We start from the raw sequence: 24,908 nt of genomic DNA on the forward strand, positions 1-24,908 counted from the left end.
ATATTAAACTTATTATGATAATTTCATAGAATATACAAATATCAATTCATTATATTGTACACTTGAAATTAATATAATGCTAAGTCAATTGTAACTCAATAAAAATAATTAAATAAAGTATTTTCCTAAAAAAAAATATATAGATTCTTGGATCCTAATACAAGTTTTTATTGATTTTCTGTGTGTATAAATTCCTCATTTATAAATTCGGGATAATAGTACCTGCTTTAAAGGGCTATGATGAGGACTACAGGTACTTAGAGGAGAACCTGGCATATACTAAATGTGTTAAACACATTGAAAGAAGAGTAACCGTTCTGAGGAAAAATTAGGAATTAATGATAGCACATGACAAGTAAAGAAGCAAAGATACCTACATTAGAGAAAGTAAAAAGTGTGGCATGGTACATGACTCAGTTGTAAATAGCACTTAAGTAGTCACAATAATGGAAAAGGACTTACTACTCTATCTCTAAATTTTAAAATAAATATGTTAGAAATATGAAGGGATTCAGAAAATGTGGTAGAAAGCAAATCTTCATCTTTCACAGTGTGCAGTCTGTTGTTAATGCTGAAAACTAAAACACTAAGTTTTAAAATAGGTCATTGCAGTAATGAATATGGGAAAAAATAGCATTTTTAGGGTGGTAGTGATGGTTAGAGGTTAAAAGAATTTAAGGGATTTTGTGCAGTAAATGCAAGAGATATTTAGAAGATAAAAGTCAAGAGGTCTTGGTAATGGACTGAAATGAGTAGATGAAGGGAAGGAAAGCGTCAAAAGTGACTTCTAGATTTTTGACCTATATTATAGATTGCACAATGTGACCATTCCCCCAGATATGACATGGGAAAAAGACAAAATTGGGGGTTGGATAAAAAATGGAGATCATGAGTTGTTCCGGACACCTTGAATTAAAAACCCTTCATGCCCTAGCTGGTTTGGCTCAGTGGATAGAGTGTCGGCCTGCAGACTAAAAGGTCCCGGGTTCGATTCTGGTCAAGGGCACATGCCAGGGTTGCAGGCTCAGTTCCCAGTGGGCAGCCGATCAATAAATCTCTTTCATCATTGATGTTTCTACCTCTCTCTCTCTCCCTCTCCCTTCCTCTCTGAAATCAGTAAACATATATTAAAAAAATATAAAGTAAAATAAAATATAAACACTTCATCCCACCCAATTGGAGTTTTAAAGCAAGCAGTGGAAATACTGGTTCGGGGCTCAGAAAAGATACTTGACCTAGAGATATATAATTACGTGAGTCATCTGCAAAAAGTGGTCATTGAAGTCATGGACATGACTGACATCACCTACGAGGGAAACTAACTGTATCTATTTTTAATCCTTCTCCTACAAATAAGCTCTCTAGCTCTTTGGGAGCAGTTTTGCTAGGTGCAGTGTCCAAAGGTCTTACACAATCATAGTTCCACTGTTAAGTAACAACAATAGGTTTGTACTATTGTAGAATATGCCAAAACATTCCACAAAAATGCTTAATAGATTGAAAAGATAACAGGTTTCAGAGATAACAAATGGAGGTAAATTCGAGTTTCACCACTTCTTAAATAATGTAACTTTTTTTTCTTTTTGGTTAATCCTCAAGGATACTCTTCTGTTGCTTTTAGATATAGTGGAAGGGTGGGAAGGAGGAAGGGAGAGGGAGAGAGAGGAGAAAAAGAGAGAGAAACATCCATGTGGGGGGGATCGGGATAGAAGCTGCAGCCCAGGTACGTGCCTTTGACTGAGAACTGAACCCTCGGCCCGTCAGTGTGCAAGCTGGTGCTCTAACCATTGAGCAACAATTGCCAGGGTGATAAACTTAAAAAAATATATGTGTATTTGTTGATTTCAGAGAGAGGGAGGGAGAGAGAGATAGAAACAATGATGGGAATCATACTAGTACATGGGCTGCTCTCTCACGCCCTCTACTGGGGATCCAGCCAGCAACGCAGGCACATGCTTGATGGGAAATCAAACCATAACTTCCTGGTCCATGGATCGATATTCAACCACTGAGCCACACCAGCCAGGCTAATGTAACTTTTTTTGATCCTCAGTTTCCTTTTTTGTAAAAGAATTCAAAGAAATAGTATTGCCTCAAAGAGTTCTTTTTTTTTTTTTTTAATATATTTTATTGATTTTTTACAGAGAGGAAGGGAGAGGGATAGAGAGTTAGAAACATTGATGAGAGAAACACACCGATCAGCTGCCTCCTGCACACTCCCCACTGGGGAGGTGCCCGCAACCAAGGTACATGCCCTTGACCGGAATCGAACCTGGGACCCTTGAGTCCGCAGGCCAACGCTCTATGCACTGAGCCAAACTGGTCAGGGCGCCTCAAAGAGTTCTTATGAAGAGTTAAGGTTCATGCTGTCAAGTGCCTAGCACAGTGCACTGTGGGGGGACACAAAGAAGACCATCATGACTGGGAGGTCTTTCAGTACTTTAATTATATAGTAGGCAAGGCATACATTTTATTATCCTGATCTTTTTTATAAAGCATATAACAACAGTATGCATTTCATTAAGGAAGACGACAGTTATTCACCCATAGGAAGCTTCTACATATGAATCTCAACTATTCTCACCAGACCCTTTCTGAGTCCCCATTAACATTTATACAGTCATATGGTTTTACCAAATTGTATTCTGTAAGTGATTTCCACTTCAAATTAGACACTTCACCAACACAGTAATTATTCAAACATTTTTTAGAATTCCTCTTTAAGGAAGGGTTTTCAGAACATACACCTCCTGTGTCATAGACATTAGTGACTGAGCGAATGCTGGTCTTTTGGGGATGATCACGTGCGAATTACTAGGCCTAACTGTGCCAATAAAGTTATCTAACATCCTTAGATGCATTTTTCATGGGCATTGAAAATATTATGTGTTATTTTCCTTATGAGTGACAAATAATCATTTTTATTACAAAATGAGTGGGTTTTTTGTTTGTTTTTGAGAAAGCCAAAAGTCGTTTTATGCGGTTGCTGCTGAATAAGGTGGTTTAAAATAATGCCAGGCCATTGGGGGTGGGGGACAAAAATACAAAATACAATAACAACAAGTGAGATTTAAATATTAAGAAATAAAATGTTCTTTTATGACCTATAAACGGGCTCTGAAGGTCATTTTTGAATTGGTTGGGGCTAATAGCCTCCAAGGGTGTCTACTTTGCCTTAAGAAACAATTTTTTAAAAGTTTTTTTTTAAAGGGTGTCTACTTTGAAAGACAACATTCATGTACATATAAATTTGATTTTAAAATACGAGTTTCCTTCTTTATTCACAGGTGGGATACATATGATTGCATTTTACATACATGATTTCCTATGCTCAAAACAAGGAAAGTAGAAACGCAAAGAAAGGTCTGGCAGCAAATACCTTTCTTTGGTTCTTAAGCCAGTCTTCCAGCATTAAATATCAGTATTTTGCCTACTTTTCTGACAAATGAATTTTGCCAAATACTTTTTTGGACTGTCTCCTTTAACATGAAATGACCTAGTCTGGATAAATTCTGATGTAAATATCATATAACAATTTAATGAAACAATACTTTTACACACATATATATTTCAGAGAGGAAGGGAGAGGGAGAGTGAGATAGAAACATCAATGATGAGAGAGAATCATTGATCAGCTGCCTCCTTTATGCCCCCTACTGAGGATCAAACCCGCAACCTGGGCATGTGCCCTTGACCAGAATCGGACCGGGACCCTTCAGTCCGCAGGCCAGTGCTCTATCCACTGAGCCAAACCGGCTAGGGCTGAAACAATACTTGTAATTTGTGCGATGCAATCTGCTGTTTTCTTTCCGGTGGTATTTTATTTCCCGACCTCCACATTGACTTCACGTCCCGCCTATGGGTCGCGCCCCAGAGTTTGAAACAAACCTGTTAAAGACAGCGTCTCCCTGCCTGGCTTCAGGGTTAGCGCACCGCCAACCCATCCATTTTTAGAAACAGCCAGCGACCCGCGTGCCGCTTTGGTAACCTAGCAACCAAGCAGCATTTGCAGACACTTCCGGAACCTCAGGCGGGAGTTGTCCAATCGGCTCTGCAGAGTCGCCGCAAAGGCTGACGGGGCGCTGGAGCTGGGCGCCGGCGGCGTCGGCTCCATGGTGACGGGCCGCAGCGGGCTGGGGTGGCGATGGCTCTCCGGTCCAGCTGGGCGGTCGCGGCCGTGACCGTGTTCCTCCAGTGGGTCCTCCCTGGCGTCTCACAGGCCCAGACCTTCTCCTTCCCTTTCCGGCAGCCGGAGACCTGCGGCCGCAGCCAGTACTTCGACATCTCCGCGCTCTCCTGCGCCCCGTGCGGAGCCCACCAGCGGCAGGACGCCCGAGGTGAGACGGCGGGCCTGGCCCCGCGGACACCCCGGCTGGCTGCCGTGCCCGTCCCCGACGTCGCTGGAACACCTTTCCGTCGGCGGGAAGAGCCTTTCTGGACAATTAACTGTCCAGATTTCCTTGGAGGGTTGCAGTCTGGGGGACCCCGAGTCCGCTACTCGGCGCCAGTGCCCCCCCCCCCCCCCCCCCGCGTTCCTCCGCCGAAGGGTCTTTAGGGAGCGCCCAGAAAGCTGCCTAGCGCAGGGAGAAAACATGGAGAAGCCATCTGAGGTACAGAGGAGCAGGCGACAGGACAGGTGGGGAGGGGATGCAAATGAGCCCTTGGGGCTGGGACCACCGTTTATCTTACTCTTCCAAAGCCAGAACCTTAGAGCTGGAGGGGACCTGACACTCCCGCAGGTCCCGTCTCCTCACTGTACAGATAAGGACATGGATCCCCAGGTGAGGTTGTAATGTCCCTCTTTGCCACCGAAATTGAGGACTGGAAGAGCGTGTGTCTCTCTGCCCTGAGCCTGGACCTAGACTAGAGCATGTGTCTATAATATTATAGGTTTCCTTAGGACTTATTCCTTTTATTATTGAATATTACTAATTGACCTTAAGGTCTCTTTCAATGAAGCCTAATTTTTATCTTTTTATTTTTTTTTGCTTGAAATATCCATCATTTGGTCCTTGTTCTCTTCATGGAAACTGCTTAGAATAAGACTTTTCCTATGTTCTAAAGTCTAAGATGTTTTTTGTTGTTTGTTTTTTAGTTTATCTTTATTGTTGAGAATATTACAGATATCTCCCCCTTTTATCACCCCCTCCACACCACACCTGCCCCTCCCAGTGTGTCCATGGCCTATGGATATATACATTATAAGTTCCCCTATTAATCTCTCCCCACCCACCCACCCCCACCTTCCCTCTGAAATTTGTCAGTCTGTTCCATGCTCCTGTTTATCTGGATTTATTTTGGGTGACCAAATCAAGATCGAAAAGTCTCAGATGTTTTCAATCTCGATTTCGTCACCCATGGTATTAAATTTCTGCCATCTTCAAAGTTGACATATCCCCGTTTAAGTCATTAAATAGGACAGGTCAGGCCCCTCCGGTGAGAGTATATGAATGAGAAAGAATTTCACAGACTCTAGAATGCCTGGTGTTAGTTTCATAATTATGAACCCGGATATATGCATTCTAGTACAAAGATTCCTATAGGTGCCGTTTCCACTTCAGGCTTCCTTAGAGAATGATGCCCTTACCAGCAAATTGAATAGTGATTATCCCATAATGTTTACTATCTGTGCAAACAGAAGAATATCGTAATTTATTGAAATGAGTGTAACTTTTCTAATAAGGTTTTGTTTTGACAAAGTAAATTTAAATTTATTGGATATGTGTGTATGTTTGGGTGAAATAGAAATGTGAAATTTCCATATCAGTCAATATTATTAGTTTAATAGTTCAATAATTTATTATGCTTGCACTAAAAATGGTAGCGAACACCATAGCTACTGTATGCCCCACACATTCTAAGACCTTTACATATAACAACTAATTTAATATTCATATTAACCCTATGAGGGAATTATTGTTCTTTTTCCACTTTATCAAAGTGGAAGCCAGAGCACAGAAAAGTTCAGTAACTTGCTCAAGATTAGAACCCCAGGAGTGTGTTTCTGGATTTGAACCTAGACAGTACTGGCGCCTGAGTTTTGCTCTAAACTACTATACTACTTCTCTAGATCTTAAGAATTACTAAAAGTTTCCCTGTCTTGGAGTTACATTTTTATTTACCAAGGTCACCATTGGTTCTCTTCTTTTTAGGAACTTCATGTGTGTGTCTACCAGGATTTCAGATGATCTCTAATAACGGAGGAGCTGATATTATTTGTAAAAAGTGCCCAGAAGACAAGGTATAGAGTATTTATCTTTAAATAATTTTACTGTGCAAGTAGTAAATTAAATGCATTTTTTAAACTACCATTTGATACTGTACACTACTATTTCCCCACAACCTTTAACATTATAAAGCTAACTTTTTTTTTTTTTTACTAGAGTAAATTTTGGGAGATTGGTAAAATTTTATGCAAATTTGGAGTACATGGGAATCTATTGCTTTACTTTTTTAAAATTTGAAATAAAAAACTCTCACAAAAATGGTGTGTTTTTACTTTTCCTCATAGAGTAATTCAGTTATAGAGAAAAATAAATGAATGATACATATATGCAGCAATTTGGAGTATGTGTATCCTTTGGTACAAATTGAGTTTGGTGTCTTAGATCTATATTTCAATGTTTTATGTAATAAGTTGTGTTTGTAATGATATTACATTGGTAAGTTCATGAAATGCCAATTTGCATCATTAAATAGGTTAAATAATATCTGTGCTATTCTCTTAGTCATTTCATTATATCATAACTAGAGGCTCAGTGCACGAAATTCGTGCACTGGTAGGGTCCCTAGCAGCTGGAGGTGGCTGGCTGAAGCCTCCCTTTCTTCCCCTGGCCACCTGCTGCTGGCTGGCCCCACCCCCTGGTCAAACTCCCGGTCAAGGGGACAATTTGCATACTATGCTTTTATTATGTAGGGTTTGGGGAAAATTAGGAAGCTAATAGTTATTATATATGATGATTCTTAACAGGAATATATTTTCAATCATTTAGGACAGGCGTCCTCAAACTTTTTAAACAGGGGGCCAGTTCACTGTCCTTCAGACATTCCACACATGTGCACTGTGGGCCTGGGACGAGTCGGCTGCTAAGCAGGACAGGCAGCGGCGGCAAAAACACCCGGCGGGCCAGATAAATGTTTTCGGCGGGCGGGCCGTAGTTTGAGGACCTCTGATTTAGGATAATTAAGAGTTTCTGTGTGCCAGTTCTGACTTTTCTAATAATATATCTTCTCATTATCTGTGATAAAAAAAAACAAAACCCTTGAATTTGGGAATATAATACAGTTACCAGCTGTCCTACTTTATGGCTAGTACTTATAGATTTGATGATCATTTTGATATTTATTTTTTACTTTTGGAAATATTGACCTTATGATAAATAGCCACTATTAGGAAATGATGCCAAAGGATATTTGTTTTTCAATGACATTACTAAGAAGTCATAATATTTAAGTAGTCTTATATAAATGTGCTGCCAAATATAGGAGCACTTATTGATATATCCAGTTTTTCAACCCAAATTTAAAATAATTTGTGGCATTGTTTTTTTATTGCCATTGTTCTCTATTAATTTCGGCTACATTCATGTTTGTAATGTAATTACTGTACTTTGGTCTCATATTTTTTTGTAAATCATGTAATAAGCCCAATTTTGAATGATGTCATATTTTACTGATACCAACTATTAATGGATGGAAGGAAATAGCCTCATAATTTAATTTTAACAACTTTGTTTACATATCACTTATATACCATAACATTAGCCTATTTTGAATCATAACTTAATTTTTAAAAGCTAATGTATTTGGATTATTAGAGATTAGAATAATTATTTTAGGACAAGTAAGACAACTTAATTGGCTACTTATTAAATTCTGTTGAATGTTGTTTTATCTTTGTAAATGAAAAAACTGAATGACAGTATTAATTATAAAAGCAAGGACTCATTTGAACTGAAAATCATGAAGAAGAAAGAACTATTGCCCAGAGTTAATAGTAGCCAATACATGGTTATAAATGTATATCTTAATTTTTTTAAAAATATATTTTATTGATTTTTTACAGAGAGGATGGGAGAGGGATAGAGAGTTAGAAACACCGATGAGAGAGAAACATCGGTCAGCTGCCTCCTGCCCACTCCCTACTGGGTATGTGCCCGCAACCAAGGCATATGCCCTTGACCGGAATCGAACCTGGGACCCTTGAGTCCGCATGCCGATGCTCTATCCACTGAGCCAAACCGGTTAGGGCTATCTTAATTTTGGAATATAAACACAAATTGGCTACACAGGAAAACTTTTAGGAGGCCTATATGTATATTATGTATGTGAATAAAAACTACAAATTATACAGTATTGTGGCTTTTGGACTTATATGTTCAAAGGGAGGAAGAAGTTAAGAAGGAGAAAAAAAATTTTTTTTTTTTTTAATTTAGAAAGGTGTTACCAAAGATGGCTGGAACTGCATTTCTTGCCCTGGTGGTTTGACTGCAGAAGGAAAATGCCACTGCCCTCCTGGCCATATTTTAGGTAAGAAGTAGACTTCTTATGAAATAGTAACACATCTTTATTTGTGTTTGATAAGGGCATTAATTGAAATAGCATGGTGGTTTCTTAACAATTTCTTTATTACTCTTTTTCAAAATTTAATGATGTTTGAAACAGCAGCAGGCATTAGGAAGAAGATAAAAAGCCCTATCTGATTTTTAATAATTCTTAATAATGTAGGATTAGATGGATACTTCCTTAATATAATATGATAAAATATAAGTTCCAACTCAAAAGCCAACATGATGCTTAATAAGGAAAAATAACAAGCATTCCTCTTAATGTCAGGACCCAGCAAATGGAAAAGAAAAAAAAAAAAAAGCTGGGGTAGCAATACTCATCTCTGACAAACTAGACTTCAAAATGACGGCCATCACAAGAGACAACAAAGATCACCACATAATACCAAAAGGATCAATGATACAAGAGGATATAACGCTGGTAAACATATATGTACCCAATATAGGAGCACCTAAATATATAAAAAAGACTTCTAGAGGATTTTAAGGGAGAGATCGACAACAATAATCATACTAGGGGACTTTAACACCCACTAATTTCACTGGATAGATCTTCCAGACAAAAAAATTAACAAGGAAACAGTGACTCTAAAGGACACACTGGATCAGATGGACTTAATTGACATTTATAGAACATTTCACCCCAAAGCTGCAGAATATACATTCTTCTCAAGTGTACATGGTTCTTTCATAAAGATAGACCACATGTTAGATTGTTTTCTAACAAATACAATGCTTCGATGAATACCCTTATATGCATGTATATACGTTTCAGTAGGTTAGGTCTCTAAAACTGAAATTGTAGTGTTGTAGGGTATGTGAATTTAAAATTTTAGTCGATACTATCAAGAGCCCTCTAAGTGGCAGAAACTTAGCAGCCGTCTGAAAAAATGCTTGTTTCCCCATTCTCAGTGTAGCAGGAACATACAGGTAAAGAGGTAAGGAAATTTTTCAAGAAAAAATATTAATTTATTGTTATGAGGATTTGGAGAATTCATTTTTGTATTTTTTTTTATCTGACTGGGGAGGATTTCACTTTTCTATATAATTGAGGTGCTTAACATGCCTTTAATGCAAATAATGTTTTGAGAATTATTAGAATTGCAAGTGAGATGTAGTAAGTACGTACAAGCTTAGATATTGGCTATGAGTTACATCTGAATTTTGCTCTTATATTTTAGTGGAAAGAGATGTAAATGGAGCGTTGTTGTCTCAAGCAACTTGTAAGCTCTGTGATGGAACGGAAAACTCTTTTACAGTAGCAAATGCCTTAGGAAACAGGTAAGCAGCGTGCTGCGTGCTGACTGCATTAACTGCGTCATTTTATATTTATGCAGATTCTGTACCTTTTTAAAGTACTTTCCCATATCATTTGCTCCTCACAATAACCCAAGGAAGGATAGCAGTAGACATTAACAGCTAAAGAAGCTGAGGCCTCGAGAATGAGACAGAATAGGGTTTATATGTTGTCTCTTGTCAGTTGTTTGACCCTGGAGAGCTCAATAGGTCAGTCTCCTTGCTTTAGAGTGGTACCTCCCCCCACTTCATAGGCTGTTATCACAGCTTAGAAATAAATATGTTAAGTTCTTTGCATGGTGCTCCAGAGTAAGTGCACATTAGCTACTTTTGTTTGTTATTATGTAATTTGTATGTATCTGTAATAAAGGGTGTCCCAAAATTCACGCACGATTTGAATTTTCCATGAGCATTAACAACAACAACAAAAAATAAAAGCCTAATTTTACTTGGTTTATTGAATCAGATTCTAATATCTGTTGCCCTTTGATTTCAATCCCTTCAATTTGATAAGCATTACCAAGTACCAATTATGGCCCAGGAGCAGAGACAATGAAGACTAATGAAGACCATGGCTTTGCGTATGTGCCAGCAAAGCCGTGGAGGCCATTTACCCGATGTGCTATTCCATACATAACCCTATACTGTATACTTTATGAATCAATAAAAAATTTACAATTTTTAATTATAAATCTGTGTTTTCTATCAAAATTACTTCTTGCGTGAATTTTGGGACACCCTTTACAATATATAATAGTAACTTATATTTACATCGTACTTACTATAAACCAGGTACTGTGCTTCATATATTATGTTACATAAGAAAACATGAATAAATGTAATGATAAATATAATTTAGTTACACTCTTGTAGCCCTCTTCTCTATCACTTCCTGTTCCCCATTTGTGCATGCATATGTACACACCAAACATGCATGCACACACACCACTCCCTCTCTCTAACTCAAACACATTATTCCTATTTCAGTTTCTTCAGTTTTAGAGGTTACTGCCCTTTAAGTACAGTTTTCAGTTCGATTGTCAAGTTCAAGATGGAAAATACTTGAGCAGCTTCTTCTGGGGATACTTAGTGTTGGATCATCTTTTCTTTCAGGCTGCCCTGCATTGTAGCTCCCAAATACGGACTACGGGGCGGGTCCTCAGACCCTCCCCTCCAAAACGTCTCTAAGCCTAGTCAGAGCTCTGTACCTCCCCCGAACCCCTCCTCCTACCTGCTCTATCTTGCAAGTAATAAATACCATCTAAAACCATCAGTGTCCCCACTAGTTTAATGTCCTCTGTCCCTTTATATTGTTCATTAATGAAAAATATACTTTCCTAAAATAAACAATGATGAATAGACTTTAAAATTGTTGGTTGTAAGTTTGATAAGTGGTAGATACAAGTTTCTTTTCAGCATGTTACTTTTTTGCTTTGTGGCAGATAAAATAGGGAAAGTATATTTGATATAAGTACTTATAAAAATGGATTGGGTTTCATTTATACGAGTTTTTGAGCTCATTTGTTAATTGAGTGATTTATCCATCTTTGCTATTCAGTATTATTTATTCCTTACATCCCATATGGTTTCAAAAGAAACCATACTGGTTAATTTTATTTATTTATACCTTGCCTTGCATTACTAAGAGTGGGATAAGCCGAAACCGGTTTGGCTCAGTGGATAGAGCCTCAGCCTGCGGACTGAAAGGTCCCAGGTTCGATTCCGGTCAAGGGCATGTACCTGGGTTGCGGGCACAACCCCAGTAGGAGATGTGCAGGAGGCAGCTGATCGATGTTTCTCTCTCATCGATGTTTCTAGCTCGCTCTCTCTCTCCCTTCCTCTCTGTAAAAAATCAATAAAATAGATTTAAAAAAAAAAAAAGAGTGGGATAAAACTATTCAAGTCAGTGTTAATATTTTTTTTTTTTTAAATATATTTTATTGATTTTCCACAGAGAGGAAGGGAAAGAGATAGAGAGTTAGAAACACCGATGAGAGAGAAACATCGATCAGCCGCCTCCTGCACATCCCCCACTGGGGATGTGCCCGCAACCCAGGTACATGCCCTTGACCGGAATCGAACCCGGGACCCTTCAGTCCGCAGGCCGACGCTCTATCCACTGAGCCAAACCGGTTTTGGCCAGTGTTAATATTTTTAATTTATTTTCTTATTACAAGTAATTGCTTAGCTGAATGAATCTAATCTAGTGTTTAGGAAGACAAGTTCTTGATTAAATTCAGGTTTAGCATAACTCATTGACATTTAAAATATTATTTTTGTTATATTGACAGGTGTGTCCGATGTGAGCCAACATTCATTAATACCAGCAGGTCCTGTGCGTGTTTAGAACCTAACACTTTAGTAAGGCTAATCAAATTGATAAAGTATATAATATTTTAAAATTAAATTGCTTATACTGTTCCAAAATCTGTTTTATTTATTTATTCATTTGTTCATTCATTTTTTAGACAGGGGGCTTGTGTTTCAGCAGCACAGGGAATTTTCTTCCACCTATGATTTCACCTGCACGTTATGGAGAGCTTGTGAGTATGTTTAAATTTTTTGTTTCATTAAGAATATTTCTGCATTTCTTTGGTAATTAATTTGGGATTAAAATAAGGAACATATATGTGTAAATCACTTTATTTTTTAAAAAATATCTTTTATTGATTTCAGAGAGGAAAGGAGAGGGTGAGAGAGATAGAAACATCAATGATGAGAGAGAATCATTGATCGGCTGCCTTTTGCACGCTCCCCACTGGGGATCGAGCCTGCAACCCGAGCATGTGCCCTTGACCAGAACTGAACCTGGGACCCTTCGGTCCGCAGGCCGACTCTCTATGCCCTGAGCTAAACCAGCGAGGACTGTAAATCACTTTAAAACAGAAACTATCAGTCTAAGAAACAGACTAACAACTCAGCATTATACTTTATAAGTTCAGTTCCTGTCTTCTCTACTTTGGCTCCTTCCTTTTTCAGTGAACCTCAGAATGTTTAGGCTGAAAGGTCCATTATAGGTCATGTAAAGAATGCAGTATAATTTAATTAGGAGCACCAGAGACTAGATTTCAACTCTGGATTTACCAGTCATCTGCTTTGTATCTTTGGATTTAGTTAACATTTCTAAACTTCAGTTTCATTGTCTGGAAATTGGGCATAATAATAACACCTACCTCACAGTGCCTGTACATGGTAGTCACTGGAGAAATGAGGATTATTCATATCCAGCCAGGTTCTTTATTTATAGATGAGGGCATGGTGGCATAGAGTTAGAGCTTTTGCAACAGATCCTAGTGATGCCAGCATCTGGGATGGAAAATGGGAAGTATGAATGAATTGGAACTGAAGAGATCACAAATCCAAGAGAACAGGAGTTGGATGACTGACTGGGAGTTAGTTATAAGCATGGAGGATACCCAGTATGCCAGCAGAAGCGGACAGCGCTAGGCCGGCCAAGGCGGGTGCCAGCAGGGGCTCCCGATCGTACCATCCCCCCCACACCCCCCGTCACCCCACAGATGGGCCCTGATTGCTGGCCAGGCCTAGGGACACTACCCATGCATGAATTTCACACATCAGGCCTCTAGTATTAAATAGGAGTTTAATTCCAAGGTGATACCTTGGAGTTCTTTTTAATCTCTCATTTTGAAGGTAGTGAAACCTTATTTAAAAAAAATACATTTTATTGATATATATACATATATGTGTGTGTGTGTGTGTGTATATATATATATATATATATATATAGAAAGAGAGAGAGAGAGAGAGAAAAACAGCCTTGAGAAACATCGATTGTCTGCCTCTGGTACACCCCCTGCTGGGGATGGAGTTGGCAACCTATGCATGTTCCCTGACCAGTGCATAGGACAACGCTCTAACCAACTGATCCACACCGACCAGGGCTAGAATTAATTCTTATATTCCCATTAGAATCTGTGTTTTTAATCACATTGAGGAAGTCATGTTAGTCTTTTTGCATTCAACAATATGCATATTAACATCTTCCTAACATTGTAGTATTAAGGAATTTTTATTTGAATTTAAAACTAAAATTCATGTTTTTGTTTGCAGGGCATGTCCATCACTTCAGAATGGTTTGCAAGGTATTTGCATTCATCAGCAGCTGCTTGTTGGGTAAGTTTGAATTTTTAAAACATAATCTATATAATAAAAGCCTAAGATGCCATTACAACAGAACGACCGGTCGCTATGATGCGCACTGACCACCAGGGGGAGCAGCCTCTCAGCCAGAAGCCAGGCTCATGGCTGGCAAGCACAACGGCAGTGGCAGGAGGCTCTCCCACCTCCGATGCAGGGCTAAGGAGCGGTGAGCTGAGTGGTAAGTAGCCTGCCACTAAGGAGCAGCAAGCTGAGCATAAGGAGTGAGAGATCCCAGATTGCGAGAGGGCGCAGGCCAGGCTGAGGGACCCCCCCCCCCCCACCCAAGTGCACGAATTTCGTGCACCGGGCCTCTAGTTGTATATTTGTATATAATTTTGAAGAATTACACTTTTTTCCCCCTCAGATCACAAAAGTTTTCTAAGTAGATTTATCTCTTTGACTATTAGAAGAATAAACCCTTTCTAGTGGATTGAATAAGAATATATAAAGAAAATGTTATTAATTTTGTATCTTGTTATATAAGATTGAATGAATGTCTCTAAGCTTATTCATCTGAAACTGATTCATACAGTCATTTAGTAAATGTTTATTGATGACCTACTCTGTTCCCAGCCCTGTTCTGAAATCAGGTTATGTATTTCAGAAAAAGACATTTTAAAATGTCAGGTGATGCTAAGTGCTATGAAGACAAATAAATCAGGATAAAGCATGTTGAGAATGGAAGAGGGTGCTATTTTATATAGGGTGACCAGGACAGGCATCTTTGAAAAGGTGATATTTGAGTGGAAATCTGAAGGAAGTGAGAGTGAATCACATAAAGTGAAGAATGTTCTAAGCAAAGATCACGCAGATACCGAGGTCCCAAAGCAGGAGTTACCTGGCTTGTTCATGCTTAAGATACAGGAAAGAGGCTGGGGTGGCAGGAGCAGAGAGAGCAGGGCAAGTGGAGATGTGGGTTCAGGGATGATAGGAGTGGCTGTGGCAAGGATCTGGGGTTTACTGTAAGGGAGGTAAGGATTTCCTGCAAAGGAAGACATGATTGAACGTCAGGTTTTAAAAGGACCACTGTAGCATGGAGAGCAGATTTTGTTGGGACAACGACAGAAGCTGGGAGACCAGTTAGGAGAGTATTAGGATAATCTGAGTGAGGGACAAGGATGGTACTGTGGAAATGATATACTTCTGCTTATATTTTGGAGATTGAGCTGGCATGATTTACTAATGAGTTGGATATGGGAAGGGAGAAAAGATCACTCTAGTGTTTTGACTTGAATAACTGTAAAAATGGGGTTTCCTTTTTCTGATGTGGAAAACTGAGTAAGGAGTTTGAGGGGCTCAACAAATGATCTTATTTTATTATTTATAAAACAAGTTACTTAACTCAATGGATATATATATATATATATATATATAGATAGATAGATAGATAGATAGATAGATACTAGAGGCCCGGTGCATGAAATTCGTGCACAGGTAGGGTCCCTAGGCCTGGCTGCCAGCCAGGGCCTCCCTTCCCCAGCTGCCGGCTGCTGGCTGGGGCCTTCCTTCATTCTGCACGCCCCCTCCCCTGTGGTCAGTGTTGGATGTAGCAAGCAATTGAACTCCCGGTCCCCTGGTTGAACTCCCGAGGGGACACTTTGCATATTAGCCTTTTATATATATAAATAAGATTTAATATGCAAACAAATTATTCTTTCAAATATAATTATTCTACTTAACAGTTTTTTTAAACGTCATGCTATAAGGTTTTAGTTCTTTCAATTGCTTGTCTTTAATTTCAGCCTAACTTTACAATTAAAATGTACCCATTATTCTTCTGCCATATATAAAATTCTTTTGTATGTAAACAGAGGAAAGGTATCAAAAAGTAAAAGAATACCCAAAAGAATAATTTGTAGAATAGGTAAAATTAAAACCGAGCATAATCTATTATACCAACTTTTTTTAGGATATTAAAATCCATGTTACAATTCTTTGTCATTGTTCTCTTGTAGGTATATGCCAATCTAACATCTTGCCAAGCTCTTGGAAATATGTGTGTGATGAACATGAATTCTTATAACTCTGCCACTTTTGATGCATGTCGACTATTTCAGTTTGTCTTTGAAAATACTGCTGGACTGCGCACTGTTCATTCTGTTTCGTTTTGGTGAGGATAATCTGATGGATGAACTGTCATTTTGCCACATTCAGTGCAGTTACTTTCACAAATATTAATATAAATATTGCTTCCCCATTATTAAAACAATTGTAATTGTTCATAGGAGACAGAATCTCCCATGGCTGTTCTATGGAGATCAGCTTGGATTAGCACCTCAAATCCTCACTACTACACCTCTTCCTTCAAATTTCAGTTTTAAAGGGCAAAACCAGGTACAAGCATAACAACATTTTTATTTTCAATTTGAAAAGGGAATAAGAATGTTACTAGTCATAAGTATTGCTTCTTTAGGTTGTTTTTCGATTTTAATTACTAAATCTAAGTATCAACTATTCATAGTAACTAAACAAAATAGAGTTTAGCTGTCTTATTTGAGTACATATATGTATATGTCTGGATTATGTGATTATGGCAGAAAGTAGTACTTGTGGGGTTGGGAAAGATAGTTCTCATCACCAAATGCAAAACAGTCTCTGTCCCTTTATATCTCTACATATTTACGAAGTACTTCCAAACACAGACCAGGGCTCTCTGCCACTTCCCCAGCACTTCACCAGTCCCAGTTCTCACCTCCAGCTTTTTGACTCTGTGGAATGAAGTAACAGATTATTCCCTCCCCTATCCCTACACTCTATTTAACAGGCTTGAAAGGAGGTTGTCACTAGCACTACCCCTCAATTCTGAAACAATAGTTTTTGTGCCAAAAAAACCACAAAATCTGGTCAATTTATTTTAGGTGTGTTCAGTCATAGAGACACTTGGATTAATTTTGCTTCAAAGTTAAGATAACTGAATTTAATATTTGATCTCTGGAAAAAGAAAAGATCAGTCAGTCATCAATAACAATTTATTTATAGAATACTAGTGGCCCAGTGCACGGATTTGTGCACATTGAAAGGAAACCAATTAGAAGAAATAACACCAAAAACATGACATAAAAACAGTGACTGATAAAGTGATTAAACTTATTCTAATATCTCCCTGTATACCACAGTAAGAGGAAAAACACTTTCAGAGTGCTTGACTAATTTCCCTTGTGATGAAGTATTTACAACTTTAACATAATGCCACATGCTCTTCAAACTCGAGAGAAAGCAACATGTAACTGACCATGTCCAAAAATGGGTTCAGGTAGGAATATTCCTACTCTGCCTAGCTTGGCGCAAGAGCTTTATATGTATCGCGCATGTGCGAGTCAGCGTTTATTTTTAAATTGCCAGTGTGCGTCATATGTACCGGCTGGCCGGTCAGATGGTTGGATGGACGTATGGCTGGTCACTTGGCCTTTTATATATAGAGAAGACTATTGCTTTTAGAGTATGTGACATTATTTTATTCTTGTTTTTCTTTAATCAGAATACACAAATGAAGTTTGTTGCTGCTTCCTATGATGTAAGAGGAAATTTTCTCAAGTGGCAAACTTTAGAAGGTGGTGTTTTACAGGTTAGCATGATTCTAGCTAAAGAATTACTTAAGTGCCTTATTTTTGCCTGAGGAAAAGATTAGTTTATTGCTTGAATAATGGAGTATCAGTTGCATGCTATAGTTGATTTTTTCTTGTGCTTTAAATTGGAATTTCTCAAAAGCACCTTGTTAGGACTTTCATTTAACTTTTTTCCTTCTTAACTTTCATACCTTTAATACATTGGGTAAGTATTATATAAAGTATAATACTTTATATGGAGATCAGCTTGGATTTGAGAATTCTTGACTACAATCCAAGAAAACATTTGTGAGAGATACTTATCAGTTGTATTCTTGTGCTGTAGCTTTGTCCAGACACAGAAACAAGATTAAATGCAGCGTATTCTTTTGGAACAACCTATCGACAAGACGTAAGTTTAAGTTTGAACTGCATTAAACAGTCTGTATTTTATTTTATTCATTTATTTACTTATTTTTTTAAACAGTCTGTATTTTAGTTTCATTTTCACATTAGCATAATTGGAATAATCTTTGAATGTTTGAAATTGGAAATGTTTTTAATAGTAATGAAGAACTTCACTGATTGACATTTTTTTATTACCTGAGTACAAAAAATCTTAATTAGCTTTAAGAGAGTACCTTGTCCTCCACAGAGTTTTATACATCATATAATGTTAGATTTTAATAATCAGTTGTTGATTTGCTTCTAGGCATATAGGTCTTCAAAACAAAATGTACTTCTGAGAGTTTGGGAATAAATATTGTTACTTTGTTTTTAGTGACTAATAAAAATGTTACTCACTCCTCCCTCTCACCCTCCTGCTTTTTTTAATCTTTTCCTTCTCCTTCCTTCCCTGATCTTTCTTCTTTTCATAATCCATTTTGAAATTACAGTATTGTACAAAGGAATATTATGAACCATTAAACATTTAGTAGTTTACAAAAATACTTCTTGATTAAATGCATATACACACACCATAGAATAAAACTGTGATTCCTGCCCTGGTTGGTTTGGCTCAGTGGATGGAGCGTCGGCCTGCGGACTCGGGGGTCCCAGGTTCGATTCCGGTCAAGGGCACATCCCCAGTGGGGGGTGTACAGGGGGCAGCTGATTGATGTTTCTCTCTCATTGATGTTTCTAGCTCTCTGTCCCTCTCCCTTCCTCTCTGTGAAAAATCAATAAAATATATTTTAAAAAAACTGATTCCAATTTTGGTAAAGCCATGATGAGAAATCTATCATAGAAAACACTGGAAGAAAATAAACATTTTTAATGTGGTTATGTCTGTATGATAGGATTACACGTGCCTTTTCTTTTTTATATTTTGCAAATTTTCTATCATGTATATGAATTCACTTTTATTATCAGAAATGTCATATATTATTTCCCCCCCAAAAGAAAAATAAATGTGTCTACCACGGCCAGAAGAATCAATACTTGTTAAATGCCTGCTGCTGTGTGTTCAGCATTTTATCATTGTTATCTGAGCCATGAAATACCTATGTGAGATAATTATCTGTGCTTCACAGAGAGGAAATGGTACTCTGTGAGGTTAGGTAATTTACTTAAGGTCTTGCATCAAGTAAATTGTGTAGCTAATGTTCTGTTAAGTTAAACAGTTGTGGTTTTTCCATTGAACTTGACTGCCTCTCAAGTACTTCACAGAGTAGTAGAGAAAACAGCTGTATAGACAGAAACTTGCAAAGAATATGGTAAGTGTTGATAGGTATGGACAAGGTACATCATTGGCAGTTCCTGAGGAAGTAGAGAAGGGCTTCCTACGTGGGTTCGTAGAATGAGTATGAGTTGTCTAGGAGAACATAGTGGGGGAGGGACTGTCAGGCAGCAGCAACATTTGCAACGATAGAGACATAGAGTAGCCTAGCATATTCAGGAACAGCAAGTTGATTAGTATGAATGGACTATAAACTGGTAGGGAGCAGTGAGAAATGAGCCTGGCTTTGTTAAGGGAGCCAAATCACAGACAGCATTGCACATCAGGAAAAAGAATCAGGACCCCATCCCTTTTCACTGCTGTACCTTTAATGTTGAGAATGAAGGCATATCCTCTATAGCCGGGTTGTAGGACAAGAGCCAGGCAGTTCTTTACTGTTAGTTTTGTGGGGTTTTTTGGCCCTTATTTTTAAAAAATCATATTTATATCTTCATATTTTGGAAGGCACAAGGAAATGCATATAGACAAGGTAATTTAAAGATACTTTATTTTATAAAATTTTTTTTAAAAACCAGTCTTTTAAAGATAATAAATATGCTTTGTAATATTCAGTCGGGATGCTTTTATTTTTATTTTCCAGTGTGTGATTCCTGTCTCTAAGATCTTAACTGACTTCCCCACTCCTATATTTTTTGATTTATACCTTGAATATACCGATGAAAATCAACACCAATATATTTGGGCTCTGCCTGTGTTAAACCTAAATCTTCAACACAATAAAATATTTGTGAACCAAGGTAAGACATCCATTTATACCATTCTTTCTCTGAGCTGAACTCAATAAATAGGTCAACCAACCTGATAACTTAATATACCATGGATTATAAGAGAGGTCATAGGTTCTCTCTCTCTCTCTCTTTTTTTTTTTTATTTCTTTTTTTTTAAAATTAAATCTTTATTGTTCAGATTATTACATTTGTTCCTCTTTTTTCCCCCCCCATAACTCCCCTCCTCCCAGTTCCTGCCCCACCCTCCGCCCTCACTCCCCACCCACTGTCCTCATCCATAGGTGCACGATTTTTGTCCAGTCATAGGTTCTCTCTTACTTTTTGGTTTTATATAGCATGCTAAAAAGTGAAACAATTAGATTGCTGGTATATTTAGAAATTTTTACAAAATGTGTCAGGCTTATTGTTAAGAAATTATATTATTGCTAAAAGTGTGTCCTGAGAAAAAGGTAATAGAACTGGGCTTCTTCGAGGTGTCCTGAAGCTGTTTTTGGGACAAATTCATTTCTTTCATTGTTTCCCATATTATAAAATTCTGCTTATTCAGGTAATTTGCAGGGACAGTTCTTCCAAACTGATGAAAAGTGCAAACCATCAGAAAACATTCAAATGAGGTAGAAAAATCTAGTAGGAATTTCTTACAATAGGTGTGTTTTGTGTGTGTGTTTGCAACAATTTTATCTAAAACAAAATGTACTAACTTTGTGTGTTAAATTTATTCAGTAAGCTTCTCCTTGAGAGCCATCTTGAACAATTTTTTAAAAACATTTTGTATTGATTTCAGAGAGAAGGGAGAGAGAGAGAGAAACATCAACGATGAGAGAGAATCATTGATCGGCTGCCTCCTGCACGCCCCCCAGTGGGGATTGAGCTCGCGTGTGCCCTGACCGGGAATCAAACCAGCAACCTCTTGGTTCCTGGGTCAAAGCTCAACCGTTGCGCTTCACCAGCGGGGCAGATCTGGAACCATTTGAAGGTACTTTTTTTTTTTTTTTTTATATATATATTTTATTGATTTTTTACAGAGAGGAAGGGTGAGGGATAGAGAGCTAGAAACATCGATGAGAGAGAAACCGATCAGCTGCTTCCTGCACACCCCCCACTGGGGATGTGCCCGCAACCCAGGTACATGCCCTTGACCGGAATCGAACCCGGGACCCTTCAGTCCGCAGGCCGACGCTCTATCCACTGAGCCAAACCGGTTTCGGCCGAAGGTACTTTTTTAATGCCATTTTTTCTCTCTTTATAATAAAAGACAGTAACTCTGGCAAGTGGCTTCTGACTCGGCGCATTTTCTTAGTGGATGCACTGAGTGGACGAGAAAATGACTTAGGAAATCAGCCAAGATTAATTCGAATTGCTACACGGATATCACTGAGGTAAACAAATGTCTAATGCACTAAATTAGGCTTGAAGTATAAAGCAAAATGTCCTAAAAGAACATGTTTACCAATAGTTATCAAATGAAAACAATAAGGACAACTGAACTGAAACAAGACCTAAGGTTATTTTAGATATCTGTGCCGTGGATTGGTCCGTGGTCGGCAAACTGCGGCTCGCGAGCCACATGCGGCTCTTTTGCCCCTTGAGTGTGGCTCTTCCTAAGCCTTAGGAGTACCCTAATTAAGTTAATAACAATGTGTCTACTTATATAGTTTAAGTTTAAAAAAGTTGGCTCTCAAAAGAAATTTCCATCGTTGCACTGTTGATACTTGGCTCTGTTGACTAATGAGTTTGCCGACCACTGGTTTAGGCCAACAGAGGTGAGGAGCCAAGAGGAGAATGACAACAGGAGCTTGTGGAGCTTTATCAGAATTCACGTTCTGTGAGGCCTCCCTCTAGACCTGCTGAATGAGAGTGGGTGGAGAGGTGGCGGGTAGGATGGGTATTAGTGCGCTGAAATGGGTATGTTAGAAAGAGCCTGCCAGGTGATGGCAGTAGGCATATCTTCATCCCCCTTTTTTGGCTACTTTAAGGATGACCCAATTACTTCACCATGCAGCCCTCATTTCTCTCTTTTCCAGTGTGAGATTACTGTCTCTAAGATCTTAAACACCTTTTCCATTCCAATATTTTATGATGCGTTCCTAAATACGCTGATGAAAATCAGCACTATCATCTTACATTAGTCTGCACTTCAGTATATATTATTTCTTTCACTGCTATTTTATTTTGATTTTCATAGCAATCTTATGAGGTAGGCAGTACAGAAACTTTGTCTTGTATTTCGCTGAAATCTAAATGTACTGTGTTTTTAGCATCCCCTCAACCTGCTAATGTATCCCTAGTAAAAATGAAGTCAAAGCTAGTCAGGCTTGACTTGATTTTAGTAAAACCATGCTGGCCCCTGGAGCTTGGCAGTTTCCTTTTTGGGTTTACAAGCTGTGTATTACTAATGCATTGAATTCAGCAAAATGTACCCTATTATGTGCCGTAAACAGTACTAGAGCTGATATGTTGTTTTATTAAGAATTCATTGACCATTAGGATTTATCCACCTTTCTCTAGGGCTTATGTACCACTTATTTGAATATTTCTCAAAAATGGTTCACAATATTTCAGTGATTTGTAAATTTCATAGGACCTATATCAAAAAGAGCTTCTAATTTGTCTCAGAGGGTTTATTTATTTTCTTAATTTTAGAGAGGGAACAAGAGAGGGAGTGAGAGAGAAACATCGATGTGAGAGAGATACATCAATCAGTTGCCTCCTGTAATGCTCTGACCGGGGATAGAACCTGCAGCCTAGGTATGTGCCCTGATCAGGAATCAAATGCGCGACCTTCTGGTATACCAGTCAAGGACAACGCTACAACCAACTTAGCCACACTGCCCAGGGACAGAGGTTTTATTTTCATATTGAAGTTTTAACTACTTAAGATAGCTTGTGTTATTACTACTAGTTTATGTTTAATTTTCCCTACTCTTTATTAACTGGTTGGTTCTGAGATTACCAAAATTGCCCATGTTAAGTTCAAAAGAAACAGTAAATGATAAGTTAAATATATGTTTAAGGGCCTAGATGTACTTATAACGAGAAATGTATTTTCTTTTAAACAGCATCCACCTTGTACCCAACACAAAAAAAGGAAACATCTACCCTCCCTTAATAACCATTGGCTACAGTGACATTGATGTCAAAGATCCCAACAGCCAGTTTGTGAAGGTGAATTCTTTACTAATCAGTGCCTCTATATGCGTTCATATGGGATACAGTTTACATTACGGTCAGAGGACAATTAGTCCTTTTTCAGGTTTTACATAAACACTGCTTTTTATATAGTCAAGCGTTAATTGGTTTTTACTAACGATGGGTAGAGGTGAGTTCTTATGGGTCCTGAGTATTAAAAAGGCAAGACTAAGGTTTTTGTAGACATTGTCGCCACCTATTCATGATGCTGAGATGCAGAGTCTGCTGCTCGTTCTCTTTGGCCGCCTTGCTGCTGTTAAGATTTTGTCTTCTCTTTGCCCGGCCTACAAAAACCAGCCAATGGAGGCATAAATAAGTGGAACAACAAATTGATGTTTCTCTCAAAATCAAAAAATTAATAAAATAAAAGATTTTGTCTTCTTTTCCAATTAAGCCAGGAGCTCAGACTTTACGGTGGGTGGTCTTGCCCACTTGAAGACACACTTCAACAGGCAGGAAGAGATGCCAGTGATCAACTTTATCCCTCGTGCTAAAATGAACTAGAGAATGCAGTTTGGACCTGCAGCCAAGTTGGCTTCCTACTACTTCCCCACTCAATTAATTAAATTTTGCCGCAGAACTAAGGGCCTCCCCTGCTTGGCAGGGTCTGTAGATGGGAGAGAGACCGTGTACACCCTGACAACAGGCTACACCAAAGAGCATGAGCCTGGAAAAGGCGGGGCCATACATGCGCAGTGCCTCCTCTCCAGTAGATAAGGCATTTCTGCCTTTTTTTTTTCTTTTTTTTTTAAATTAAATCTTTATTGTTCAGATTATTACATTTGTTCCTCTTTTTTCCCCCCCATAACTCCCCTCCTCCCAGTTCCCGCCCCACCCTCCGCCCTCACTCCCCACCCACTGTCCTCATCCATAGGTGCACGATTTTTGTCCAGTCTCTTCCCGCATCTCCCACACCCCTTTCCCCCCCAAGAATAGTCAGTCCATTCCCTTTCTATGTCCCTGATTCTATTATAATCACCAGTTCATTCTGCTCATCAGATTATTTATTCACTTGATTCTTAGATTCACTTGTTGATAGATGCATATTTGTTGTTCATAATTTGTATCTTTACCTTTTTCTTCCTCTTCCTCTTCTTAAAGGATACCTTTCAGCATTTCATATAATCCTGGTTTGGTGGTGATGAACTCCTTTAGCTTTTCCTTATCTGTGAAGCTCTTTATCTGACCTTCAATTCTGAATGATAGCTTTGCTGGATAAAGTAATCTTGGTTGTAGGTTCTTGGTATTCATCACTTTGAATATTTCTTGCCACTCCCTTCTGGCCTGCAAAGTTTCTGTTGAGAAATCAGCTGACAGTCGTATGGGTATTCCCTTGTAGGTAACTGAGTTTCTTTCTCTTGCTGCTTTGAAGATTCTCTCTTTGTCTTTTGCTCTTGGCATTTTAATGATGATGTGTCTTGGTGTGGTCCTCTTTGGATTCCTTTTGTTTGGGGTTCTCCGCGCTTCTTGGACCTGTAAGTCCATTTCTTTCACCAGGTGGGGGAAGTTTTCTGTCATTATTTCTTCAAATAGGTTTTCAATATCTTGCTCTCTCTCATCTTCTGGCACCCCCTATAATTCTGATGTTGGTACGCTTGAAGTTGTCCCAGAGGCTCCTTACACTATCCTCGCATTTTTGGATTCTTTTTTCATTTTGCTTTTCCGGTTGGGTGTTTTTTGCTTC

General features: G+C 38.5%; 1 protein-coding gene across 4 annotated transcripts in view; it reads left to right on the plus strand.

The window, feature by feature from the left end:
- The first annotated feature begins 4,086 nt into the window (after positions 1–4,086).
- The window catches only part of TMEM67 (transmembrane protein 67), a 40,076-nt gene continuing 19,254 nt past the window's right edge, over positions 4,087–24,908 (plus strand). For 3 of the 4 annotated variants that reach the window (XM_036337705.1, XM_036337704.1, XM_036337706.1), the window contains exons 1-14: positions 4,087–4,337; positions 6,153–6,241; positions 8,436–8,529; positions 9,749–9,848; positions 12,155–12,224; positions 12,332–12,406; positions 13,935–13,997; positions 15,980–16,134; positions 16,250–16,358; positions 17,503–17,589; positions 17,916–17,981; positions 19,888–20,044; positions 21,291–21,414; positions 23,095–23,200. In XM_036337705.1, the coding sequence (XP_036193598.1) occupies positions 4,145–4,337; positions 6,153–6,241; positions 8,436–8,529; positions 9,749–9,848; positions 12,155–12,224; positions 12,332–12,406; positions 13,935–13,997; positions 15,980–16,134; positions 16,250–16,358; positions 17,503–17,589; positions 17,916–17,981; positions 19,888–20,044; positions 21,291–21,414; positions 23,095–23,200 (1,488 nt within the window). In that variant the 5' untranslated portion in view covers positions 4,087–4,144. Of the gene's footprint in view, positions 4,338–6,152; positions 6,242–8,435; positions 8,530–9,748; positions 9,849–12,154; positions 12,225–12,331; positions 12,407–13,934; positions 13,998–15,979; positions 16,135–16,249; positions 16,359–17,502; positions 17,590–17,915; positions 17,982–19,887; positions 20,045–21,290; positions 21,415–23,094; positions 23,201–24,908 lie in introns of those variants that run through there. The other variant, XM_036337707.1, reaches the window with a different exon arrangement.

The sequence above is a fragment of the Myotis myotis genome, unplaced genomic scaffold (assembly GCF_014108235.1).
Source record: "Myotis myotis isolate mMyoMyo1 unplaced genomic scaffold, mMyoMyo1.p scaffold_m19_p_16, whole genome shotgun sequence".
Classification (NCBI taxonomy): Eukaryota; Metazoa; Chordata; class Mammalia; order Chiroptera; family Vespertilionidae; genus Myotis; species Myotis myotis.